This window comes from Tauraco erythrolophus, chromosome Z, assembly GCF_009769465.1.
Source record: "Tauraco erythrolophus isolate bTauEry1 chromosome Z, bTauEry1.pri, whole genome shotgun sequence".
Classification (NCBI taxonomy): Eukaryota; Metazoa; Chordata; class Aves; order Musophagiformes; family Musophagidae; genus Tauraco; species Tauraco erythrolophus.
In genome coordinates, this window is record NC_141496.1 from 87,209,741 (window position 1) to 87,231,803 (window position 22,063).

Here is a 22,063-nt window from a genome sequence, read left to right on the forward strand (position 1 = left end):
AAAATCATCCAAACTATTGTATTGTGTATTAAATTTAACAGAATAGGAAGTATTTTTAGATTGCTTTTTATTGTAAGCCCTGTCCCTGCAATTTCATGATTTAATAAAGAAACGTCTTTGTATAGTATCTTTCACACAAACTTTTATCTCCAAAACACTGGGCAGAGTTAATAAAATTAAAAAGTTTTTTTTCCTTTTTACTAGAAGTTAAGAGACATAGACATGAGAACAGAGACATATTGTTTCCAGATGAAGGCTGAAAATAGATGGAGAATGAGGGAAAGAAATGCAGCAGGGTGGTTCCAGATGGCAGGCATTGCAGAGGAGAAGGTTCTTGCAGCCATGTTGGCCAGAGTGTACAAAAGGACAAAAAAGGAGTCTGATGCCAAATAGAGGAAGCTGAAATATGGAGTAATGAAAGTAATGTTGTAGGACATTTATAAAAGATTTTGAAAATGAGCAAGTGTCCTTTTTTTTTTTAAACTTAGTGGAGAACAGGATTTGTTTGTGTGCAATAAGGATATTTCAGGTGAAAAGATGTTATAAAAATTGAATTTTACTGATGCACTGTACTCAGCAGGTAAGCAGGTACTTTTTTTTTTATGTGTTTTTGAACAAAATAGTAGCTTGTAAGTATTTAAAAGTTTATCGAGTCTTATTGCACTTCTGAGTGTCTTATAAATTATTTAATTGTCTGATGGATATGTGGCTACCTAACTATAGGGCATGAAATATGCACTGTTCCTCTAATACACTGGAGGGAGACCTGTTTATAAAGTATTTAGTATCGGTTTTATAATGCACTGTTGTCAACAGGAGACCACGAAGCTCAAAGATCAATCTCATTTTGGCCCACAGTATTAATGCTGCTTTATGAAACTCTGTGACAGGTCACTTAGACAACAGCTCTTAATGAAAGGACTTTGTGCCAGTGTGTGGTCGTGTGACTGTCTGCTAGTAAGGCATACTTTAGTCGCTGCCAAGGCTGCAGATGAATCTCTTTGTCCAAGTCCCTGAGGTGACTTTGTGGCTGCTGCTTCTGCTGGCCAGGTGATGGAGCTCATCATTTCCCCGGTCCTCCAGAGAGAAGCGAGACAGAGACTGCTGAGTTCTTGCTAATGCAGCTTTTCTTAATTGTCCAGAGAGCTAGTAGGACACTGGGCAGTTCAGGCAGTTCTGTGTATTGTGAATGAGTCAGTAATTAGAAAAACATAGCTGCTTTTAATTCGTTCTTGCATTTGTGCATGAAGTCTCTTTTCAGCCGTCTAAAATTCAGCTGGTTTATAAACCACCAGGATTTTTAGGTCGGTTTAGTCATTTAATTATGACACCAAATAATTGTTACTAGGAAGTGGCACAACAGATTATATTATCAAATTATTAGATCGTAAGCTTAGCCTACACTTAAACCCTGTAGGCTGTTATGGGATCCAAAGACCTTGCTTGTTATGGAGACAGTTTACTAAAAGGATGAGAATAATGAAATTAACTACTAGAGGATACATTGCTTTGTAAGAGTCTTGTACTGAACCAGTGTGCAGCAGACAATTTCCACAGCTTTGGGATGTTTAATAGTATATTGAAAATATAAACCTTGCTTAACCCCAGATAATCAATAGCTGAAAGGTGCTGTAATCTAGTAGTACACCTGTGTAACAGTATAGTGATGATCTGTGGATGTAAACATGTGTAACTGAGTTTTTTTAGATCAGTGTTTGAATTATCTTTCGCAATGACTTAGATAAATTGGGTTGTTGCGTTTTTATTTTAACAGTTGCTGTGAGCTTGCTACTGTTTTTGTTGAGTCATAAACTTATGTCTCAGTAAATACAACTAGTTTTGAAATACTTTATTTTAAAAGGGAAACGCATTATTTTTTGTCTTATGCATCTTCCTATATTATATAGCATGTCTAGTGCCCTCTGTCCTTTTTAATTCCTTGTAAATCAAAACAGAATGTCTGAATTCCACTATTATTTCAGTGGTGGGCCATACAGACATTTCATTAGACATACAGTTTAAATTGAAATCTCTTGGAGCTTGATGTGTCTACTGTGCTTTGAATCAGATTCTCATACCTTAACATGGTTATCTTCACCCTTTGGTATTAACAATTCAGTACTAAGTAGAAAGTTTTGTGTCAAAAAAGACACGGGCACAAACACAGATATGAAATGAAGACTGGATGTGAAATTGTGGCACGTGCAGAGCAAGCTGTCCTGTTGCCTTGTCTGCAAATTAAGGGGTTTGCACCAAATTTTAGCTAGGAATGTAAAATTCTTCTGAGTAAAGCATGAACTATTTTAGTTTAGTGTATTACCTACATATGTGCAATGGTTATTAGTAGTTAAATGCCATGCTGAACACCTTTTAAACAGCAAGTAATTACTTAGGAAATTTAATGGACACAATCGACAAACTTATTATTTGGCATTAGGTTGTGTGTTTTTACAAGGTTTTTATCAAGTTACTTGTTTCTTTAAACTTCTGCATCCTCCATTTCACCCACATCTTGTCACTTACATGTGTGTATCCACTGTAATCATGATTCTTTGCGTCTCTGTGCTTCACTTGTGTAATCCTGTTGTTGAGAAGGCAAATTAACATATGTGGCATATCTCCCTTACAAAGTAGGTCGAGAAACATAAATGTGATTTCCCCTGCAAAAAGGAGTTTCAGGTGACCTGAACTCCCAGTATTGGGAGTTACCGTTTAAATAAAAACCAAATTTGTTTAAATAACAAACAAACAAAAGAAAAACACAACAAAGGCAAAACAAAGAAACAAAAGTATATATTATTCATCACCTACAGCTGACAAGAACTTTCCTCTAATTTGTACTATACGGTCATGTTCATCTCCCAAACCTGCAACTGTGCATGTCTGCCAACATTCACGCTAGGATCATGTTAAATACTGAAGGACAGCATATATGGATGTCATTGTCTTCTCTGTGTGCTTACTTTTTCTGCAGTTGACTATTCTTTTGTTTCTATAACTTGTTAAAAGGTAGTGGCTGAATGACTAAAATCCTGATGATCTCTGCTTGATGAGGTTTTTATCTGCAGCCAACAGCTCACTGTTTTCACCTTACTTTTTGCTAGCCTTGTGTCACAGCAGTCTTTGTAAGAGTTTTGTGATACGGAGCGCTGAATCGTAGTTAGGTGAAGATGTGATTAGGATCAGTTGCAGTGTGACGTCTTGCTAGGAATTGAAACTTTTGTAACAGGAATATACACTTTCAGACTCATAATCATAAGTTTTCTTAGAGGATAAAGGTCCTGTCACATCACCTAATACGTAACAGTAAATAAATATCTGCCTAAAAAAAAAAAGTGTAAATAAACAGATTAGAGTAGGCTAGGGTTTGAAAATACGATTTTTAATTATAAGTGATCGCTTTAATGATGTTGAAAAGTTCAGCCATGCTTTAGCTGTCTGAAGATCTAGATACTGAGCACTTTAGGTGCTGGATGTGGACACTTCCAGGACCTGTGTGAATGAGGCATGCACATCAAAGTGAAAACCAGATCCCTAAATGCACAATACTGTTGATAAGACAGAGAAGAAGGATTCAGCAAGGACTTTTGGAACACGGGGCTAAAACATATTCAGTCTCATTGTTGCACGATGACGTAATCAATCCTATGCATTTTGGTTATAAGTCAGAAGTTACCTATTAAAACTCACACAAAAATATTTTACAAAGTAAGGATGACAGGTTTCAGACAAAATACAGTGCTGCCAATTTTTTTTTTTTTTTCTTTAGGATATGGATATTTGGGTGGATTATCTGTTCAGAGGAGGTTTTCTTTATTAATCCCCACCCCCCACCCCCTTTTTTTCATTTTAGATGTCTGTTAACATTTCATAGAGTCTAACAGATGTTGCAGAGAGAGTCCCTTGCACAATTCCTAGGGAGAGGGGGATGATAAAGAATGACATTTCCACAGTAGAATTGCCATCTCTTTGAATATGACCATCAAGATGGCTTTGCATAATTTTTGAGTACGAGATTATGTTGCTGATATGGCACAGTTCACAACATTGTTGTTATCCATGGATAAAGTGTAAACATGATCATTACACGTGCGTTAAATGCTCACACATTATTGTAATGACAAATACAAGAATTCTCTCTTAGTTGTTGAAATATATACTTTTTTGGAAGCAGTATGGAATACTCAGTTACAAAATATCTTTAAAACAACTCAATTATATAAGCTTAGTTGTTTCAGCACAAGCAAGGGCTGATTGTCATGCGATGTGGAGGACCATTTTCATTATTTTGGCAAGAACAGGGACAGTTTTGTCCTAATGAGCTATTAGATGAATACCAGAATGCGTCACATGAAAAACCACTGATCTTTAACCCAGCTATCTACTTAACCAAGCCTAGAAATGAATAGTGAATAAGGGAAGAGCAAAGGCCAGTTTACTGTCATTACGAATTAAAGAAACTGTTAACATCTGCAGCAAAATGAACTCTGGGAATTACAGGTACTATCCAGTTAGTCAGTCGAGGGTACAGGGATTTAGGGAAACTATGTATACAGGTAGGAGATCACCAACTGTGTATATGTCGTGTGTATATATCGTTACTATTGAAAATTGGAATATTTGCATAAAAAGACATAAAAATTTTCTGAATCTTTTCCTGTTACCTTTAATGGATCCTGAGAACAAACAACAAATGTAAGGAACTCTCCTTTAGCATAATTGATTGATAGTTATCACTGAATAGAAATGTAAATACTAAATCAACAGAAATAATAAATCTATGCTCACTATTTTATCTTTTTTTTTTTTTTTTTTTCCCCAGGAGTAGTCTCGGGGACACTGCTGCATGTACAGTTAATATAAACATTTATACTGAACTCCTAGATGTTTGAAAAACAAATACTGTAAAGCTCAGTAACGTTTTAAAATGATCAGTTATGGGAATTAATGCTTACAGAAAAACACCATTCTTTCTTGCCCTGCTAGTAGGATTGCATTGTCTCCCTACAGTCTTGTTAGCTCATACTAACTGAAATGCAAATTCTTTCCAACTAATTGGACCTCGTTGAACGTACATGTACAGTACATAGTTATATGCATGTAGATTTTTTCTACTAAATTCCTCTGTAATTATTTTCTTGATTAATATCTAAAGCAGAGACGTGGAACAAAAATCTCTTTAAAGAGTTTACATATTATTGAACATTAAAAAGATAGTAACTGTTGCATGTTTTACCAGCTTAATTAATAATACAGAATAATTGGAACAAAAAGAAGAAAATTTTTTTTCAATGTTTAGTCATTTTGAACTATTTGCGTTAACCCTTTGACTGAACTAATTAACACTTAAGTGATCAGAATAGTTGAATTCAGGAAAAATAAGATACGTTTACATTATATAGCATGTTCTGCTGTCTAGATTTTCTTATTGGCATCACCTGGGCTTTCTGTAATCACCTTTCCTGTCCTTTCTCACCACATTGTGCATTTCTGTATTGGTAGTTTTAAGAGGAGAGATGAAATCAACAATGTTGTATTTTTAAAAGATTCACAAAGCCACACGCGTAATGTAATTGTCTTTGATAGTAAGTTGCAAGTATTAGTTAAAAAGGAAAGAAGGAGAAAACTCAACCTCACATACAGTTTACAAAGCACTTAAAATTCTCAAAAACACAAGTAGACAACTGCAACTGCACTCTGTTTTAAGTTCCATTAGAACCTGGATTCTGTAGCCACCTCTTCTATTCAGCACCCGCGTATTCCCAGGAGTTGAAAATGTAAAATAATTTCACAGATCCTTTTATCTTTCAGCACAAATGCCATTGGATAGCAGTAAAATACTTGCTGAACATATTCCTGATTAAAAATCTATTGAAAATGAGATTTTTTAAAAATGCTTTTAAAAGGATATGTTTCAAATGCTGTTTGAGCCCTTACCTTGTCTATACTGTTTCTGATTCTCATGTAAGTTAGCCAAAGGGGAGAGAAAAAATGCTGTTCTACTGAGTATGTGCCAAACTTGTGTACTAACAAGTAATTCCTATGCTTCCCACAGATGATTCGAAGAATATTTCTGCCTCCAAAGGCATTATGGCAATAAGCAGAGGGCAATAGATTATAAAGGGAAGTACTGGGTTCTAAGCCTGGATTCCGATTTTTACAATTTTTGCTAAGTTTTGGGTCGGTTTTGTTTCTTTTTTTTTTTTTTTTCTTTCCCCCGTACTGCTGTACAGTTAGAGGAGGCTTAATCTGCTACTGCAGGAGGTGTACTTCTGTTGTATTTTTCCTGCAATGATTACTTTTATCTCCTTAGTGACTACTACTTTTCATATCCCTGTTTGAAATCCAGTAAGTATTTGTTTTCTTGGTTTTATATGCTGGCATTATTATGCCAAACGAGATGCTACGTAGGTGCTGTAAATTTAAGGATGACCCGAGCTGGACTGGAACTGGCAGACAAAATTTTGTTTCTTTTCTGTCATGTTAGTTAGTGGGGGGGAAATATTTCTTTCTTTAAAATGTTCTGAAGCTGTGATGCGAAGTCACGCGTTTGACAATTAAATGATTGTCCTGCTTTGATGCAGTGATCTGAATGTGCTTTGATTTCATGTGAGGTTGTAGCATTCTGGCCAAGATTTCTGCTTGGGAAGACCAGATTTGGATGTATTAGCTAGTCAGCCTAATAACCCTGTACAGACTGTATTGATTTTCTAGGAGAGAGTTTATGAACTAAATAAACTTGGAGTTGGTGTCTTAATAAACTGCTTCTCTCAGTCTGTCACATTTAGTTACTGAGCTCTGCAGTTTAGGGGAAAAAAAAGGCTAATTCTGTTACAGATTGTTCACAGCAGGGTCTCCAAATTAGCCCTTTGTTTTGTAATGCCACCTTGCTTGGGCTCGCTTTGAGCACATTTCTCAGTTTTACCCTAATGAGTTGCAACACTGATAATGTGGCTGATGATCTTTCATTGATTTCACTATCACTTGCTTGTCTGGTAATTGATCCGTTGCTGAGCCTCTAGTTAATTATATCGGCTTTGACATGGCCTGGTCCACCGGGAATTTCAAGTCTTGCAGAATAACAGTTTTAATAAAAGAGTCTATTACTGCAGGTGCTTGCTGCTGCATGCCAGTTGATTTTGTTGGGGGGTGTGTGTGTGCGTGCGTGCACGCGCGTGCGTGCGAGCGTGTGTGCATGCATGTGTGTGCACGGGTGGTTTTTTTTGTTTTTTTTTTATTCTCTGGGAAAGGAGAGGACTGCAGGACAGGAAAAAGAACTGAGGCGGGGGGGGAGGTGGGGGTGGGGGGGGTGGAGGGGGGGTGGTAAGAGGTGGAGATAAAGACAGCGAGCGAGAGCACGCAAGAGATGCAGAACGGAGAGGAGGAAGCTTGCTATTGACAGTGTCCTTAAGCCTCCCACAAATAACAGCCATTAGTGGGAAGGTCAGGAGCTGAGCATGCAGCTTGACTGAGGCACTGAGTGCCACTTCAGAAATGAAGAGGCTGGCAAATTTTAGAGGGAGTTTGAGGGGCTAATAGCTAGCTGTAAAGGTACAGCCACTGTTGGCACAATTGACTCCTAAGTGTCATTCTCTCCTCCCCAGTAGAGAATATTTTTATTGACCACAGGTGGACTTAATATATTTTAAGGCAACAGTTCTTGGGGTTCTTGCTTGTTTCTTCTTGGATATTGAATTTGCTGCTTTTGAGACTTTTTTTTGTACTTAATGGTGCTGTACTGGAGGAAAGTTTAACAGAAAAGCTTTCAAGAGATGTAGGGTCTAGAGGGGAAGGCACATTTGTGTCAACATAGTGTACATCTTCTCATCTTTTCTCATTGCACACTAATGACACAGAGCTGCCACTGAAGCTCTCTTCTGTTTCTTTTGTTGTTTCAGAGAGTGAGGTTTATTGTTATTCCTGAGTTAAGAAAAAAGCAGTGAGTGGTACATTTGTCCTCCTAAATTTGTAGATTTTATTAGAAGATGAATGTTCCTTATGTTGGAAAGGATAGCGCTCTTTTTTTTTTTCTTTTTTTTTTTTTTTTTAATGCTCTGGCCGTTTTTTTATGAGATTGCATGAATTTTGTTTTACATTTATGAAGTTTGTTGGCAGAGTTGTGATTTCTTGTCTGTATGTAAAGGATGAAGTGGGTAAGAGAATTTTTCAAATAAGATTCACTTTAAAAAGCCGTTGTAATTAAACCAGTATTGTAGTAGTAGTATTTATCCTGGTATATAGTACTGTACCTTAAGTACAGAAGAAATATCTTAAAGGAAAAACACTGTTTCTTTTGCGTTACTTTTTAACTGTGTGGGACTGGCTTCTTTTCTGCTGTGATTCATTTCTTTGTTCTTTACGATTTGAAAGGTGTATTGTATCTGCTTCAACTAGCTACTTAAAAAGCAAAACAAAACAAAAAAACTACTTTTGATCTTTTGGGGGAGGGGAAGAAAGGGCTAGGTTTTTCATTTTTCCATCCTTTCTTGCTTGCGATGCTGCTTAAGACACTTAGCAGTGGGCAAGGGAAGAGAGGGGTGTGAGAGACGAAATGCGCGTATGACTTTCTGGTTTTATTTCAAAAGGAGTTGGATCATGTCTTTTTTCCCCTCTTTGGTAAGACTTTTATTTGGGATAGGAACGGACTATCCCACAATTCTTGTCTGACTAATATTTAGAAAATAACCAGGCCAACTTTTATGTTTTACTTCTAAGTGAGTATTGGCTGTATTTAAGAGTAATTGCTTGCTTGCTTGCTTTTTCCTTTCCCCCTTTTTTTTTTTTCACTTTTTTTTTTTTTTTTCCCAAGGTTTGTTAATCCTGTGTGGTAGGCAAGTGTCAGATATTACATGCTGTACTTGACAGCATTGTTGAGGAAAAACAGAGAAAGACAGGGAAAGGGCCACAGCCTTTTCTTTCTCCCAGTTCACTCTGATCATTGTGCTACTTAGAGAGAATGTGCGTGCGTGCGTGTGTGTGTGTGTGTATCTGTGTATCTGTAGACTGAAGGGTTAGTGCAGGATGTCATTTGGTGCCTGACAGTGGAGCAGTGCAGTTGACTCCTTGCTCTGCTATCCAATGACATCCAGTGGCTGAGAGTTTGAAGCTGATGGTTGGGTCTCCTCAGTGCTGCCTGCACACCTGACAGGCAGCTGTTAAACTGAGCAAAGGCGAGCTTGGGGAGTCACAATCTATGCATAAATGATAGGGGTATCTGTGCTGAAGGTGCGAAAGAAGCTCTGACCCTCTCCCCTGAATCCCCCCTTCCCAAATGAAACGCACGGTGCAGCTAGCTTCTTAACTACACTACACTCCTGCTACTGGCTGCCAAGAGGCTCAAAAAATCCACCTTCACTTTTCAGTCAGAAGAGGCAGAAGTGGATGTGAGAGACAGACACACACAGAGACACAGAGAGCGAAAGAGGGCAAGAGACTTGACTTTAAGAGACTCCTGCACTGACAACTCCATGCAGTTCGGAACAAGAACGGCAGCGACCGACTCTGGTTTCATGGGGACATGGCAGAACACTGACACTAACCTCTTATTCAGAATGTCCCAACAGGTACGTTACTTTTGTTTATTGTAAAACATGGCATTTTTTTGTGCTCTTTTTTTTCCCTCCCTTTTTCTCTTTCTTTCCACGTTTCATTTTTGTTTCATTCATCACTACATAGTTAGCCTCTGAACTGTCATAACTATGTCATTGGAATGTGCATGGTTACTTCATTGCTTCCCTAAGGGCTCCTTTTTAAAAGAGGGAAAAATATTGAAGGTTTAAGTAAAAGCAAAGCATTTGTTTTAAAGTTCCCAAATAGAGCTTTGCTCGTAGTAAGGCTCTTTTTCTTTCTTTGTTTGCTTTTGTTTTCTTCCAGTCTTTTTCCCCTCGCTCTCCCCCCCGTCCCATAAATAAAAGTATCTGCCATCCCAGCAAAACTCCTTTCTTTCCTCCCGAGCGCATAAGCCCCCAAATCAAACTGATACTAAATTTGAGGGGGCCCCTCAGAGCGGCGTAATTGACTTCATGTGGCAGAGCACAGTTTTATTCCGAGGGAAGGAGCGGCGAGCCGTCCTGCTGGAGCTGCTGCCAGCGCGGAGCTGAGGGTCGTTAGAGGAGACAGTTTCAGTCCTCGGGTCCTTCTCCCGCTCCCTCTCCCCGCTCGCTCCCTCTCTCCTTCTCCCCCCCCTCTCTGCGGAGCTGTGCCTTGGCGTCCTCCCCAGAGCTGCTCCTTCACCGGGGGCCGCGTTTAAGGCAGCTTGGTATGCCGGTTCTGACGGGAAAGCGAAAATGTTACTGCAAGGCCAGTAATAACTGATAATTAATCACAGGAGCCAGTGTCTCTGTACCATGCACTTGGTGATACCATGCGTCCTGCGTGTTGTAGCTAATCTTGCACAATTGCTTGGCTCTTCTGGGTGAAGGGAAAGGAAGGGGGGGGCGGGGGGCAAAAGAAGGGGGTTAAAAAAAAAAAAAAAAAAGGAGGGAGAAGAAAAAAAAAAAAACCAAACGGAGGGAGAAACTTTCAGCTTGGATGGGGCTCAAGCAGGGGAGGGAAGTTCAACCTGCCGGTTTTTAACAGGGTGACTCCCTACCAGGGGACGTTTTGCCTTTCTGAAAACTAGTTTCCAATTATGGTCTGACGCTGACTGATAATAATTGAAATACTGCGTTAGCCAAAAGAGGAGTTAGTAAATGATTTGTATATTAATATTAGACTTTTATTTAATGTTGGACATAAGATGAATGAACCCATTTACCTGAGAGGCGTTGTACTGTGAGAAAAGAGAAGGAAAGTAATTAGGTTTTTATAGTTTACGGTGACAAAGCATGCCTGGATACTGGTTGTAAAACGGTAATTTAATTAAAAAAAACTTTAAAGCCAAGAAAAACTCTGAAGCAGATAGTTAATAACCAATAGCGGTTGCCTGTGGACGACAGTTTAAGCAGTATAGCTCAGGACAGGATGAAGGCATTTGAATAAGGAATATTTTGATATATCCTGTAGAGGGACCCTGATTACTGCTGATACAGTACGCTGGTATAGAATGTAATCAACATAAGGCAAATAAGCAACTCTGTTCAATTTCCCATTCTTGAAAGTAAAAAAGTTCATTTCCTGGTAGAGATGCACATTTCAAAAACACTGCTTGGCACTAGGAAGTGTGAACTGCTGCTGCACTGCTCACAGGCCTTATCAGCTGTGTGCATGTCTGTGATACGTAACATATTTGGTTATATTGGTATTGAGCAATAGCACCGAAAGCAGTTGTTCCAATTACCTGTTGTGTTCTTTTAGCAAGAAGTGAGATTAAATTTTTGGGGTGGAGAAAAGGTTCTTTCCATTTCAGCCACAAAAGAGTTAACATAACTAGATCCAGTTAATGATCAATTGATAAACAACGATTGAACCACATAGATAGTATTAGATTGCCGGTTTAGTATCAGACCTTTTTCAACGGTTTTAGCCTCTGTGGTCCCTGGAATACCAGAAAGTGTCCAACACTGACAAAGAAAGGAAACAAAACTAAATAAAAGAGCATCACAATGTGTAAGGGGGTCAAATAATTTGAGACAACTAGCTCATTAGACCAAACCAAACATTTATGCACGTAAGCTAGGCTGTTTGGTTTCTATTTGTTTTTTTTTAAATAATATTTTAAATGTGCTAATTCTTGAGTATTAACCAGATTTTGTACATTGTTTAACATGCGTGGTCATGTTGTATTCTGTATAAAAGGAGAGAAGTAATGTGCTAAATGACTAAATGTGTGGTAGATGCTGCATCAGTGTGTATCCTTCCGTTGGAATGCACACACAGTAGCACTGCAAAGGTGGTAACGTAGAAGAGATTTGTTTCTTAAAAGTCTGTACTTAACCCGATCGCGTAGTGTGTTAATCTCCTTGTCATATTTTGTTTGTTTGTTTATCATGTGCTAAACATACTCAGTCCAAAAATGCTTTCATCATGCTTTTAAGAGGAGGGTAAGTTATTTTGCTAAATGCGTTTCTCTCCTCTTTAAGAGTACTATTTTGTCTTATATTCCTGATTTGTTAAGGCTGTTATAACTTGCTAGCTCGCGCAGACTGTCAGCACAGGCTGTGTGCAAATGCAGCTGCAAATTTGTGTCTAAGTGCCAATGTTTCTTTCTAAATCACTAAAATTTTGATTATTGTTTTCTGTTACCTATTTTCATCTATTTGTTAGTTAATTATTTTCAATCCACCTTCTGGAAATGTAAGTATTTTTAAATTTTTTCCTATGCTTTAAGAAAAATTGTTTTCATGAGCAGAAATAACATGAAGTTATGAAATGTGCATAACTTGCAAGCAAAGTTTGGCATGGTTTGAAAGAACTGTTTAATGAAACTTTTCCAGCTATACGTAGTAATGCTAGAGACATTTCTTTTTAAAATTTCTAAGTATAATGCTGGCTTTCCAACATGTTTTTCAGAAGAAAAAAAACCCCAAGCCCCATCACTTTTCCTTGGAATTGTAACTTAATCTCAAGCAGGTTTTTAGTACAAAGATTGGAGCATGGCAAGAAGAATGATTTAGAACAGAACAAAACCTTGCGATCCCTCCCTCCTCTTACCTCTCAACTCACACTGTACTGCTATTTGCATACTTAAGGAATGAATAACTTTTCTCAGAATGAGAGGAGAACCTGCTTCATTATGACAAGGAACTTTATGTGTGTTAGAAAAATTAGGATTGATTGTACAGGTTTGGGCCATTAGTAGCAAATATGATGGTATTTATTTTTGGACTATTTTCTTAGAGAATGGGAGCACAAGAAAATGGCATCTCCACATTCCAGAGCAAATTTAGATTTTGGTGAGGTGAGAGAAGACGAGGAATAGTCTCCTAAATTACCTGTGAGAAGTTTATGACATGGCCACTTGACTGCATTGTTTTGCCTGTGCACCTTTTGTCCATGTAAAAGCGTGTGATTTGCTTGAAAGGGGTCATCCCATTCTGTATACAGAAGAATGTCTGATAACCTCAAAGGGCATAAATCTTAACTTTTAAAAAGGAGTGCTTCTTTGGGTCACTTTGATCAGTGACAGGTCGAGAATGAGCAGAAACCCTTGGCTTCTCTTCCATGCTCATCTGGTTAAGTCCAGGGCACCCACTGCCCGTTCTAGTTCTGGCAAGGAGTTGTTAACAACAGAAAAGAAGGTCTGGTTTTGATTGATTAAAAAGAGCAGGCTTTTGTGATTGTCTGCTTTCATAAATGTTTTGTGCATTTGTCAGAAGAAGAAATGTCATTTTTCTTCATCCAGTTACCTTAAGGGCTGTAATGTTGTTCTAAAATACTTTTAAGTCATTTCAGAAAGGAGACCGTAGGAGAAATGGCTGTAACCCACAGTGACACAAAATGCCAGAGCCATGTACCTTTTTGTTAAGAAAGAAGTAGGTTTAATCCGTTTCAGATAAAAAAGTAATAGCCTTTCCAGAAGCTTTTTTTCGATGTGAGAGTGAAAAAGCAGTATATCAGAATTATAAATGGATCTGTGCGTCATTATATAGTAATTTAGGATTCACTCAATGATGTAACAAAATTAACAACATAATTTCATTGTGTAACTGTATCTTATTAAAGAACAACTGTCTGACATTCTCTTACAGTTGCTTTATTTAACTTCATGCAAATATTATTAGTAGTGACATTTCTCTATTGTACATTAGATTCTCTCATTAGCATGATGTGTTAGTTATCACCAGAGAAATCACTTCTAGATAGGTGAGCGGGAAGCCAAGAAAACTAAAAATTAAATCAATGATGTATATTAATATAGACGTGTCTGTTCACGAGAGATATGGTACAGTAAATTCAACTTTTTTTCCTTGCATAAATGCATGCTTATTCCAAGGAAAACTAAATAAACCTACATGAAGTGTGCATTAATATGGCTAGAAATATTAAATTGTATACAACATGCACTGCCTGTTTCGAGCTGTACTTATATTCTTCAATCTGATAGTTCCTAACAGTGATGTAGACATAGGCACGTAAACTGTTTATTGAACCACTATTTAAAAATAGGAGCGTAGTGTAATGTCTAAGGTGAAAGCTTTTTAAATGTTCCTGGGTTGCTGGTCATAGAGGTTGTATGCAATTCTAACATTTATTAAGTAATGAACTGTTTTACTGTAGCATTTAACTATTCTTTTAATGTAGGTGTACATGCAAAAAGAGTTCAAACGTAATTTGACAACAGGCTATAATTCCATGCATTGATTTATTATGAACATTTTGGGAGGAAGATTAACACTGGTAAAATGTATTTTGTAGTTTAAGGTAGTTGACAATCGCCTTTGTCAGTTAGCGTCAGCAAACATGATGATTTTATTTAATATATATATATATTTATCGCACCACTTTAAAGATTAGCTGAGCCCAGGTGGGTTTTTTTGTTGTTGTTCATGAATAAGTTCATGTGCTAGTATGAATTCAGAAGCTTTATCAGGTTATGATGTCTCATTTCAGACACTTGCTTTAATTTTGTTGGATATTTTGCTAAAGTATGGTTTTGACCTGTGATAGTTCGTGTCCTTTCAGCAAATTAAAAATATTTGCATCAAAAATTTTGTGCTGCTTCTGATGTGCCTCAGAATAGAGGCATTAGGAAATGTTGTGCATGACGAAAGCGCAGGATGTTTCGTGTGGCATATAGCACTAGACATACAAGTACATGCAGTGACAGATACATGACTATGTGCATGATACATGATTAAAAACAAAAAAACCTCTCTCGATAGCTTCTTTTCCTGTGTTCAGTATTTACAGGAGAACTGAAGCATGGCAAAATGTTTCCCGTTTCTCTCTCTATATATTAATCTTGCACATATATACAGTGTTTGAACATATTTGTGCCATTGTATATTTTAGTTGATGATGTGCTAAGAACGCTGTCAGTTCTTTGCTTAACTTTGAGATGTGTATGCACAAAGCTGTAAAATCTGCATGTAGCATTGAAGCATATATTAAAGCACATGCTCAAATATATTTTGCAATAAGCACTCGTGTTTAACAATTCAAAATGGATAGTTTTTCTGTTTTCTATTTTTCTACTTTCGTGTTTTAGTAGTTACTTATTCATGTATAGTTTTATGGGGATTTGATTAATGTAGTGACAGAACAGATTTGGTATATAACAGCAGCAAAGTCTCTTGCTCTTATGTCAGGGTTAAGAGCCAAGGCAAATCTTCCCTAACTAATTAGATGCTGAGTAAGGCATCTTAGTGAAGTTGGGGCAAAAGTGAATGGGTCACAGCTGAGGCAAGATTGCAAGGACTGTAGTGATAGTGAAAGCATTCACATTTGCCAGGTCGTTGTGACACTGTGCTGATTGCAAAGGAACACTCTGTTCACTGATACAGAACTGCCGTCATAAAGTACAATCAGAAACAAAAGCTTTAAAGAGCTTTTACTTTTTACTAGAAATGCTCGAAACATGTGCTGCGTGTAGCTTTCTTTGCTCAGTTATTTTTCTCAAACAATAGCGCCTGTGCTTTTGTAAAAGGATTTGCCTTGTAGACTAATGGTTCTTCACAGTTTAGAAGAATTTCCAAACTTGGGGCTCCTAGTATACCCAGGAGGTGATGAATCATACTGGCTCAAGAAAGAAGAGGCTGAAACAGAGAAGAGGGAGAAAGGGAGAATTCCATTGTTGCTGTCTCTTAATCTTTTGGTTCAGAAAGAGAATCACTAATGCAGCTTTTTACTACCATTCAGAGAGCACAATGACAAAATTTCAGCATCTAGATAAACTGTAATTACGGGATTTATTTTTCGCCCAGCCCGCCGGTAGAAAGGGGTAAACTTAAAAGGCAGTTTTATTAAACGAAAGTCTGTGTGTTTATGTATAGTTTTGCAATGAGGCAAAATGCATTCTTTAGCTTAACATCAGTCTGTCTAACAAACGTCCAAAATAAGAGACTGTACGTCAGCCTATGGACAAGCATCTGTTGCTTTGTTACCGCTCGCCCCAGTCGTTATAGTGATGCCCTAATGCCTCCTTTCCCGTGCTGAAATACTTGACAACTGTTTTCTAAATGATTTTCCTTCACTGACAAAGAACACAGTGCCACTTGTATGGCTGTGTCACACAACATTTTGTCACAGAGAGGCCATCTCTTTCGGGGGGCGGGCAGTGAGCATCTCAGCATTGCTTTGATCAGTGTGAACTTGCCAACAATGTACCATTGATGCTCTTCTGACTCTCTCGGGAAGCCATTGCATCCCCATCCTCTACCGATGATGCGTGTCTGTGCACTTGTGCAAAGGAAAGGAGAGAGTGTCATCTGCCACTTACAGAGCACGGGAGCTCAATGGAGAAAATGACACGATTCCGATCCTGCCGTTCCTTCCTGTGCACAGCACACAAGTCAGCAAGCTTCTCTTACAAAGTGTAAAAATAGAAGCGTTATGGAAAGTGAGAAAATTTATATTGGGGCTGTCATTAAAGCTGACACGTACTGCCGCTGACAGGTAAACTTACTGTGATGTTTGAGGTGGTGTTTATTTGGAAATGGACCACAACACCAATACGTCAGTAGGGATCAATGCTGTGATCTGCCTACCTGTGTGTTTCGGAAAATGCCCCTGATAGAAGAATTTGAGTAGAGTAGTAAATGTCGCTGGTTGTTTTGGTTTATTTTTTTTTTTGTGGTACCTACAGCGACTAAAATGGAAAAGAGCTTTAATTGCTCTTCTTTTTCTCAGCAATTTTTAACAACCTGGGGAACAGTGAGACACACCAGATGAACATGATTTGTTTATTTGTGGTGGTTCTGTTTTAAACTTCATTTAACCAGGATTCCAGGGAAGGAGATAACTTACCTGATTCTGTGCATATGTGTTTCTTAAAGGATCGGTAACTTTAAAACGCAATACTTCTTCTGGCTTTGAACAGTTTGAATGAAAATGTCATACAATGTAGTTCTTTTCAGATGAACAATCCAACATTTGGTGTGCACCAGTGAGAGGAAAATAGAATATAAAGGATCATATCCTCACCGTGATCCGAGCATGTGTTTTCCATTCATGTCATTGGAGGCCCTGTCATGCATCAAGGACAGCGTATAGCTTAGGTACAGAATTACAGATAGCAGTGTATTAGCCTTCAGAGTGAGTTGTAACTAGGAGCTCAGTTCTGTAAGCCTTCTGTACACGTGTAACTTTTATGAAGCTAAACGTGCAAGACGAGATTCTACAGTGGTAAAGAAAGTTGTTCTTGTGTATTTTAATCTTGTCTGTTATTTAGACACTAAGGAGACGAACAACATAAAAAAAAAAAAAAAAAGGCAGGCATTGCACTTTCTTAAATCTACACTTGCCTTTCTGTTTTGTCAAAATCCAGACATTAAACTAGGTTCTCTGTTAAAGTCCCTAGTCAGGTCTGATCTTTCAGACATTATGGGCCTGTGTATGATTTTATGTATAAGTTACTGAAAGGTCAGGTTTTCATGGGTTAACCTGGAAGCCAGTGCAAAATTGTGGTTGCTTCCAGTTTTCCTCTGAAATTTTGAATTTTTTGAACCAGAAGTCTTACAAATGATATTTGGGCAGTGTAATTCAACATGAAACTAAATTGGAGAAGAAATGTTTACGAAACTCCTTGCTAACTGGAATTGCTAACTTTTCTTTAGGAAAAGAAACAACACAATAGGATAAAAGGTAATTTAATCAATAAAGTTGCAATTTGAAAGGAAGTACTCTCATGTACATAGAAATTTGGCTGCCCAGAATGTTCTATCTTCTTTGTTTTCTCATTAAGAAAAAAAATATTTAAAAAACCAAACAAACCTGAAGATGTTATTGTCAGATCTTTTTATGCAGATTGATTTCCTTTTAGCATATTCATTGCCCTTTGCCTGCACAGAATACAAGACCTTGTGTACTGTACTGCAGTTTTATTGCTGCTTTCAGAAGGATGTCTTGTGAGATGTTACGGCTCCTGCGGAAGTACAACGGCAAAATGTCATTTTATGATAGATCATTATTGATATCCTTTATTTATTTATGCCTTTCCTCATTTTTCTTTCCCTACAGTTTTTCTTGGTCTGTGTGTATATCTGAACATGTGTTAAAAGAAAAACTCTTCTTGGTAGTAATTGAATAATCAAAACGATCTTGATTATAAGGGGCTATAGGAAGAGATGAGGGGCAGAGAGGAGAAGCATCCTTTCCAAGGATGGCTGAATGTAGGTGCTGACATGCAAAGAGTTCAGTGTTTTGTATTTCAGAGTGCCTGTATGCAGGAGCATGATAAAAACGTGTGATGCCCTGGCTTATCACATGGAAGGCGCTGAAAAGCGTCTCAGTTTGATCTCTACTTTGTACGTTTTCTTAACCAAGGCATCGCTAATATTTTAGAAGGACCCCTCAGTATATTTGAATTCCTATATCTCAAATACGAGCTTTATGTTTATTTGAGAAAATAAGTATCAAGAAAAACAGGAAAATTAAACTCAGAACGCTTGGACACTTTTTTTTTCTACACAGACTTAGTACACAAAAAATAATCAGCTTGGACATCAGTGAGTGCTTTAAAAACAATGAAAACTACCAACCTGTATCACTGTGTTCGGACTTAGTTCTTAATTAAAAATGTGTCAAGTATTTTTCTTCTTGCAGGAATTAGCCAAAACTTAAATTTTATGGCAGTCTGTAAAATAGAGCACATAGGAAAAGTCTCCTCAGAAGCAGTAGGGACTGTGTTTCTGAGTAGTGGACATGGGTGTTTTCTCGTTTCCTATCGTAACTTTTGGTGGCTGTTTGTTCCCTGGACAGTTTACTTTTTAAAATACATAAATTTGATAAGAATATCCAAAATAGATGTCTTAGGGAGGTGCAAACTAATGAAGAGTATGCAAGGAAGAAAATAATTACTTCCAGCTGGCTTTATATAATAAAACTACTATTAAAACGTGGAGCTCTATTAGCAGGGCTTTAATTATATATTTTCTTACATTTCTAAATAAACACCGTAGTCTTTAGAAAAATAACACTTAAATGAGTTAAGCGTGACAGCCCTCACCCTAGCCAGGGAAAAATATAAAGAAGTACCAACTCCTCTCCCCTGCCTTAATGCCCCACAGCAGTTGACATTGCTGGAATGCCTCCTGCAGCTGGTGGCATATGACTGTCATTTGCAGGCAGGATATACGGAGAGTTTACACAATGGAGGCATTCATGAAAGTGTTCCTCATCTGGGACTCCTGCAAGCTCTCATTTTATTGACCCTGTCAGAATTTAACTGGTAGGCTGTCAAATTATGTGTTGCTTTATCTAATATTAGTTTTTCTTTTAAATTAGAATGCACGGAAGGAAGGGGTTGTGGAAAGCAGGTATGAAAAGCAAAAACGACTTCTGGCTTACTGTTTCTAAACCAGGAAAAACATAATAGCTGTGTGAGTGAGAACTTTATCATTTGGGCTACAAATTGTAAGCAGTACGGTTTTTGTTCAAGATTAAATAATGTGATTTATTTGCGGAGTTTTTTCAGGGTTTGGGGTGGGGTGGGGTTTTTTAAGAATTCAAAGCCTTAAACAAAAATCCGTTTTCTAAATTACCATATCCCTCAAGTGTAACTCGAACATCGGTGTACAAACAGTTTTATGAAACAGCTCACTCTTTAACAGCTGGTGTCCTTAAAGATAGCAGGAAAAGTGCTCTCTATACAAGCTTCCCCAAAAAGAGATTTATTCATATGCTTTGCTGCATCTTTATGCAGAATGCCGTAAAAAAATGCCTGATACTTAACAGTTTTTATAATGTTCTGCAAACAATGTAATAATCTGAGAGGTGATTGATGATTATAAATATGTTCCTTATATCACAGATTGGCTGCTTATTAATTCAATGGTGTTGAGGCATGACCTCTCCAAAGCCATAATTTGCATAAAAAAATAAAATGTATGCACAGCTTCATTGATATCTGGGAGAGAACTGGTTACAGCAGCAGACAGCACACCAAAACATTGGCTTCATGCAGATGGAGCATACTGCAAGAAAGGTACCTTACGCAGTGAGTTACTCATTTTAATAGATCCTCCTATCCACCAGTCCATTGTTAATGCAATGCTGAAGTTCCATTCAGGGCAGGGGGGCAAGAGAGAGAGGGGGAACGAGAAAGAATGATCAGATTGGTTTAAGGAAAATAAATTTTAACCTGGAGGCTATCAGTCACTTCATTTCTGCTTGTAAAAAACCCTCAGCTCACTATATACGTTTTTGTTCAGGTATAGAAATAAGGTATGGCATCTGTCTGTCTGACATGAGATCTCATTATCATAGATTTTCTTATTACCTTTTCTTATCACTGTTCTACTTTTAATAAAATGTTGGGATTTCTACTGGAATAGTGGTAACTGGATAGTAGACACTATTTTACATTAAGAAATGTGTATGGCTGATTGTGTTTGTCTTGTGCCATGTACAATTTCCAGTTTCTTCCCAATTTGCTTCCCTCTTAGAATACAAAAAACATTTTAAACACAAAACAGAGAGCAATCTAAATAGAATATTATTACCCTATTTTGCAAGACCTCCTGAAGTATTGCTTTGGAATCTACTGAGATGTTGATTTTTCTCTGCAGGGATAAATAAGAAAGACAACTGAAACATTTTAATTCACTTGGAAATGAGTAATTTTTTTTTTACCTTTTGATGTAGCATTCTGAAGACATTGTCCTACCTTAAATATTTAAAAAATGAAATTAGTTGCAGAGCTGTAATATTAGATTAGTATTTAGCAAATCAAAGATAAGTTATTTACGAGAACTTGACAAATGTAGAAGCTCTCTCATGATAGGTGAAATTTCATTCCAAGGAAAATTCTGCTTCTCCAGTTTGGCATAGCAGTCATTGTAAAGTGGCATTTTTTGTTTTCTTTTCCTTAAAAATTGAGGAAAAAAATAAGTAGATACATACTGATGTATTCTCGTTAGTGAGAGTAGTTTCGTTAGTGGCTGAAGTGGAGAGAAGTAAAAGCTGGGGTTTGGAACATGATCAAGAACATGGAAAATGTTTACAACAGTAAAAATGGTTAGTGAATTTCCTACATCATCAGATTTACCTGAAAATTTATTTAAAAGAATTTCTATCTGTTTTTTTTCCTTTGTGAAAGCTTGTTTGAGGTAGTCAGCCTGTCAGCACACTATTACAGGTCAAAACCAAGGTGTCTCAGACTCTTCTGCTGATACAAAAGGTTTCTGTGGAAAAACAATACTTGACAACAGTAGAAAATTTTAATTTTAAGTGCCTAGTCCTGTTCTTACTGAAATCAATACACATACAGTCTTTAAGCACAGAACTGGTCTGAGCGCTTTTCCTACAGTCTCTTCTCAGGAAGATGTAATTCATGTTTCACTTGTTCTGTGATGGAACACATCTAAAATACATATTAAGTGAAAAACTAATTGTAGAAGTAAAATTTGGGGAAAGGATTAGAGCATTAGAGCATTTTATTCCAGTTTCAAATAATGCAATATTTGTAGAAGTATGACCTTTAAAATCTAGGTTCTTCAAAATTTTAATTACACTTTTAAGAGAAACTGTGTGACATATGCTAGCTGTTGTTTTTTTTTTTTTAATCATTTGATACTCAGTGCTGGGCATTTTTTACCTTAAAATGCAATTTTATTCTTGCATAAAAATGTATGTTTCATTAATCTATATCTTCATTAATGAAACCTTTCAGAAGGCAGTGGAAAGAAATGAATTAACTAACTCATAGCATAGACAGCAATTATCTTAAAAAGTCAAACAACATCACAAATTCTCAAAACAAAATCAAGCCCGCTTTCAACATCTTTAGTTGGTATTTATGTATCTTTTGAATGAAAGTTGCTTAGACATGAAATGATGTCCTTCTCTGTGTTCTTATTTTGCTTCTCGCTGATGTTGGGAAGCTAAAAGTTGGGTGTAAAAATGTTAAAGCAATTCAATCCCTATGCAGTTTTATAATTACGAAGTTGAAATTTGGTTTTCTCCAAATGGACCTATAGAAATTATGTTTTCTGTAATTTTTCAGTTTTCATTTTAAAGGCCTTTT

The 22,063-nt window shown here is 37.2% G+C and overlaps 1 protein-coding gene across 3 annotated transcripts in view; it reads left to right on the top strand.

Annotated features, from left to right (window-relative positions):
• The window catches only part of BNC2 (basonuclin zinc finger protein 2), a 336,975-nt gene that overhangs the window by 89,954 nt on the left and 224,958 nt on the right, over nucleotides 1-22,063 (top strand). The window contains exons 1-2 of one of the 3 annotated variants that reach the window (XM_086629488.1): nucleotides 8,596-8,616; nucleotides 9,363-9,563. In XM_086629488.1, the coding sequence (XP_086485614.1) occupies nucleotides 8,596-8,616; nucleotides 9,363-9,563 (222 nt within the window). Of the gene's footprint in view, nucleotides 1-8,595; nucleotides 8,617-9,201; nucleotides 9,226-9,362; nucleotides 9,564-22,063 lie in introns of those variants that run through there. The other 2 variants (XM_086629487.1, XM_086629489.1) reach the window with 2 other exon arrangements.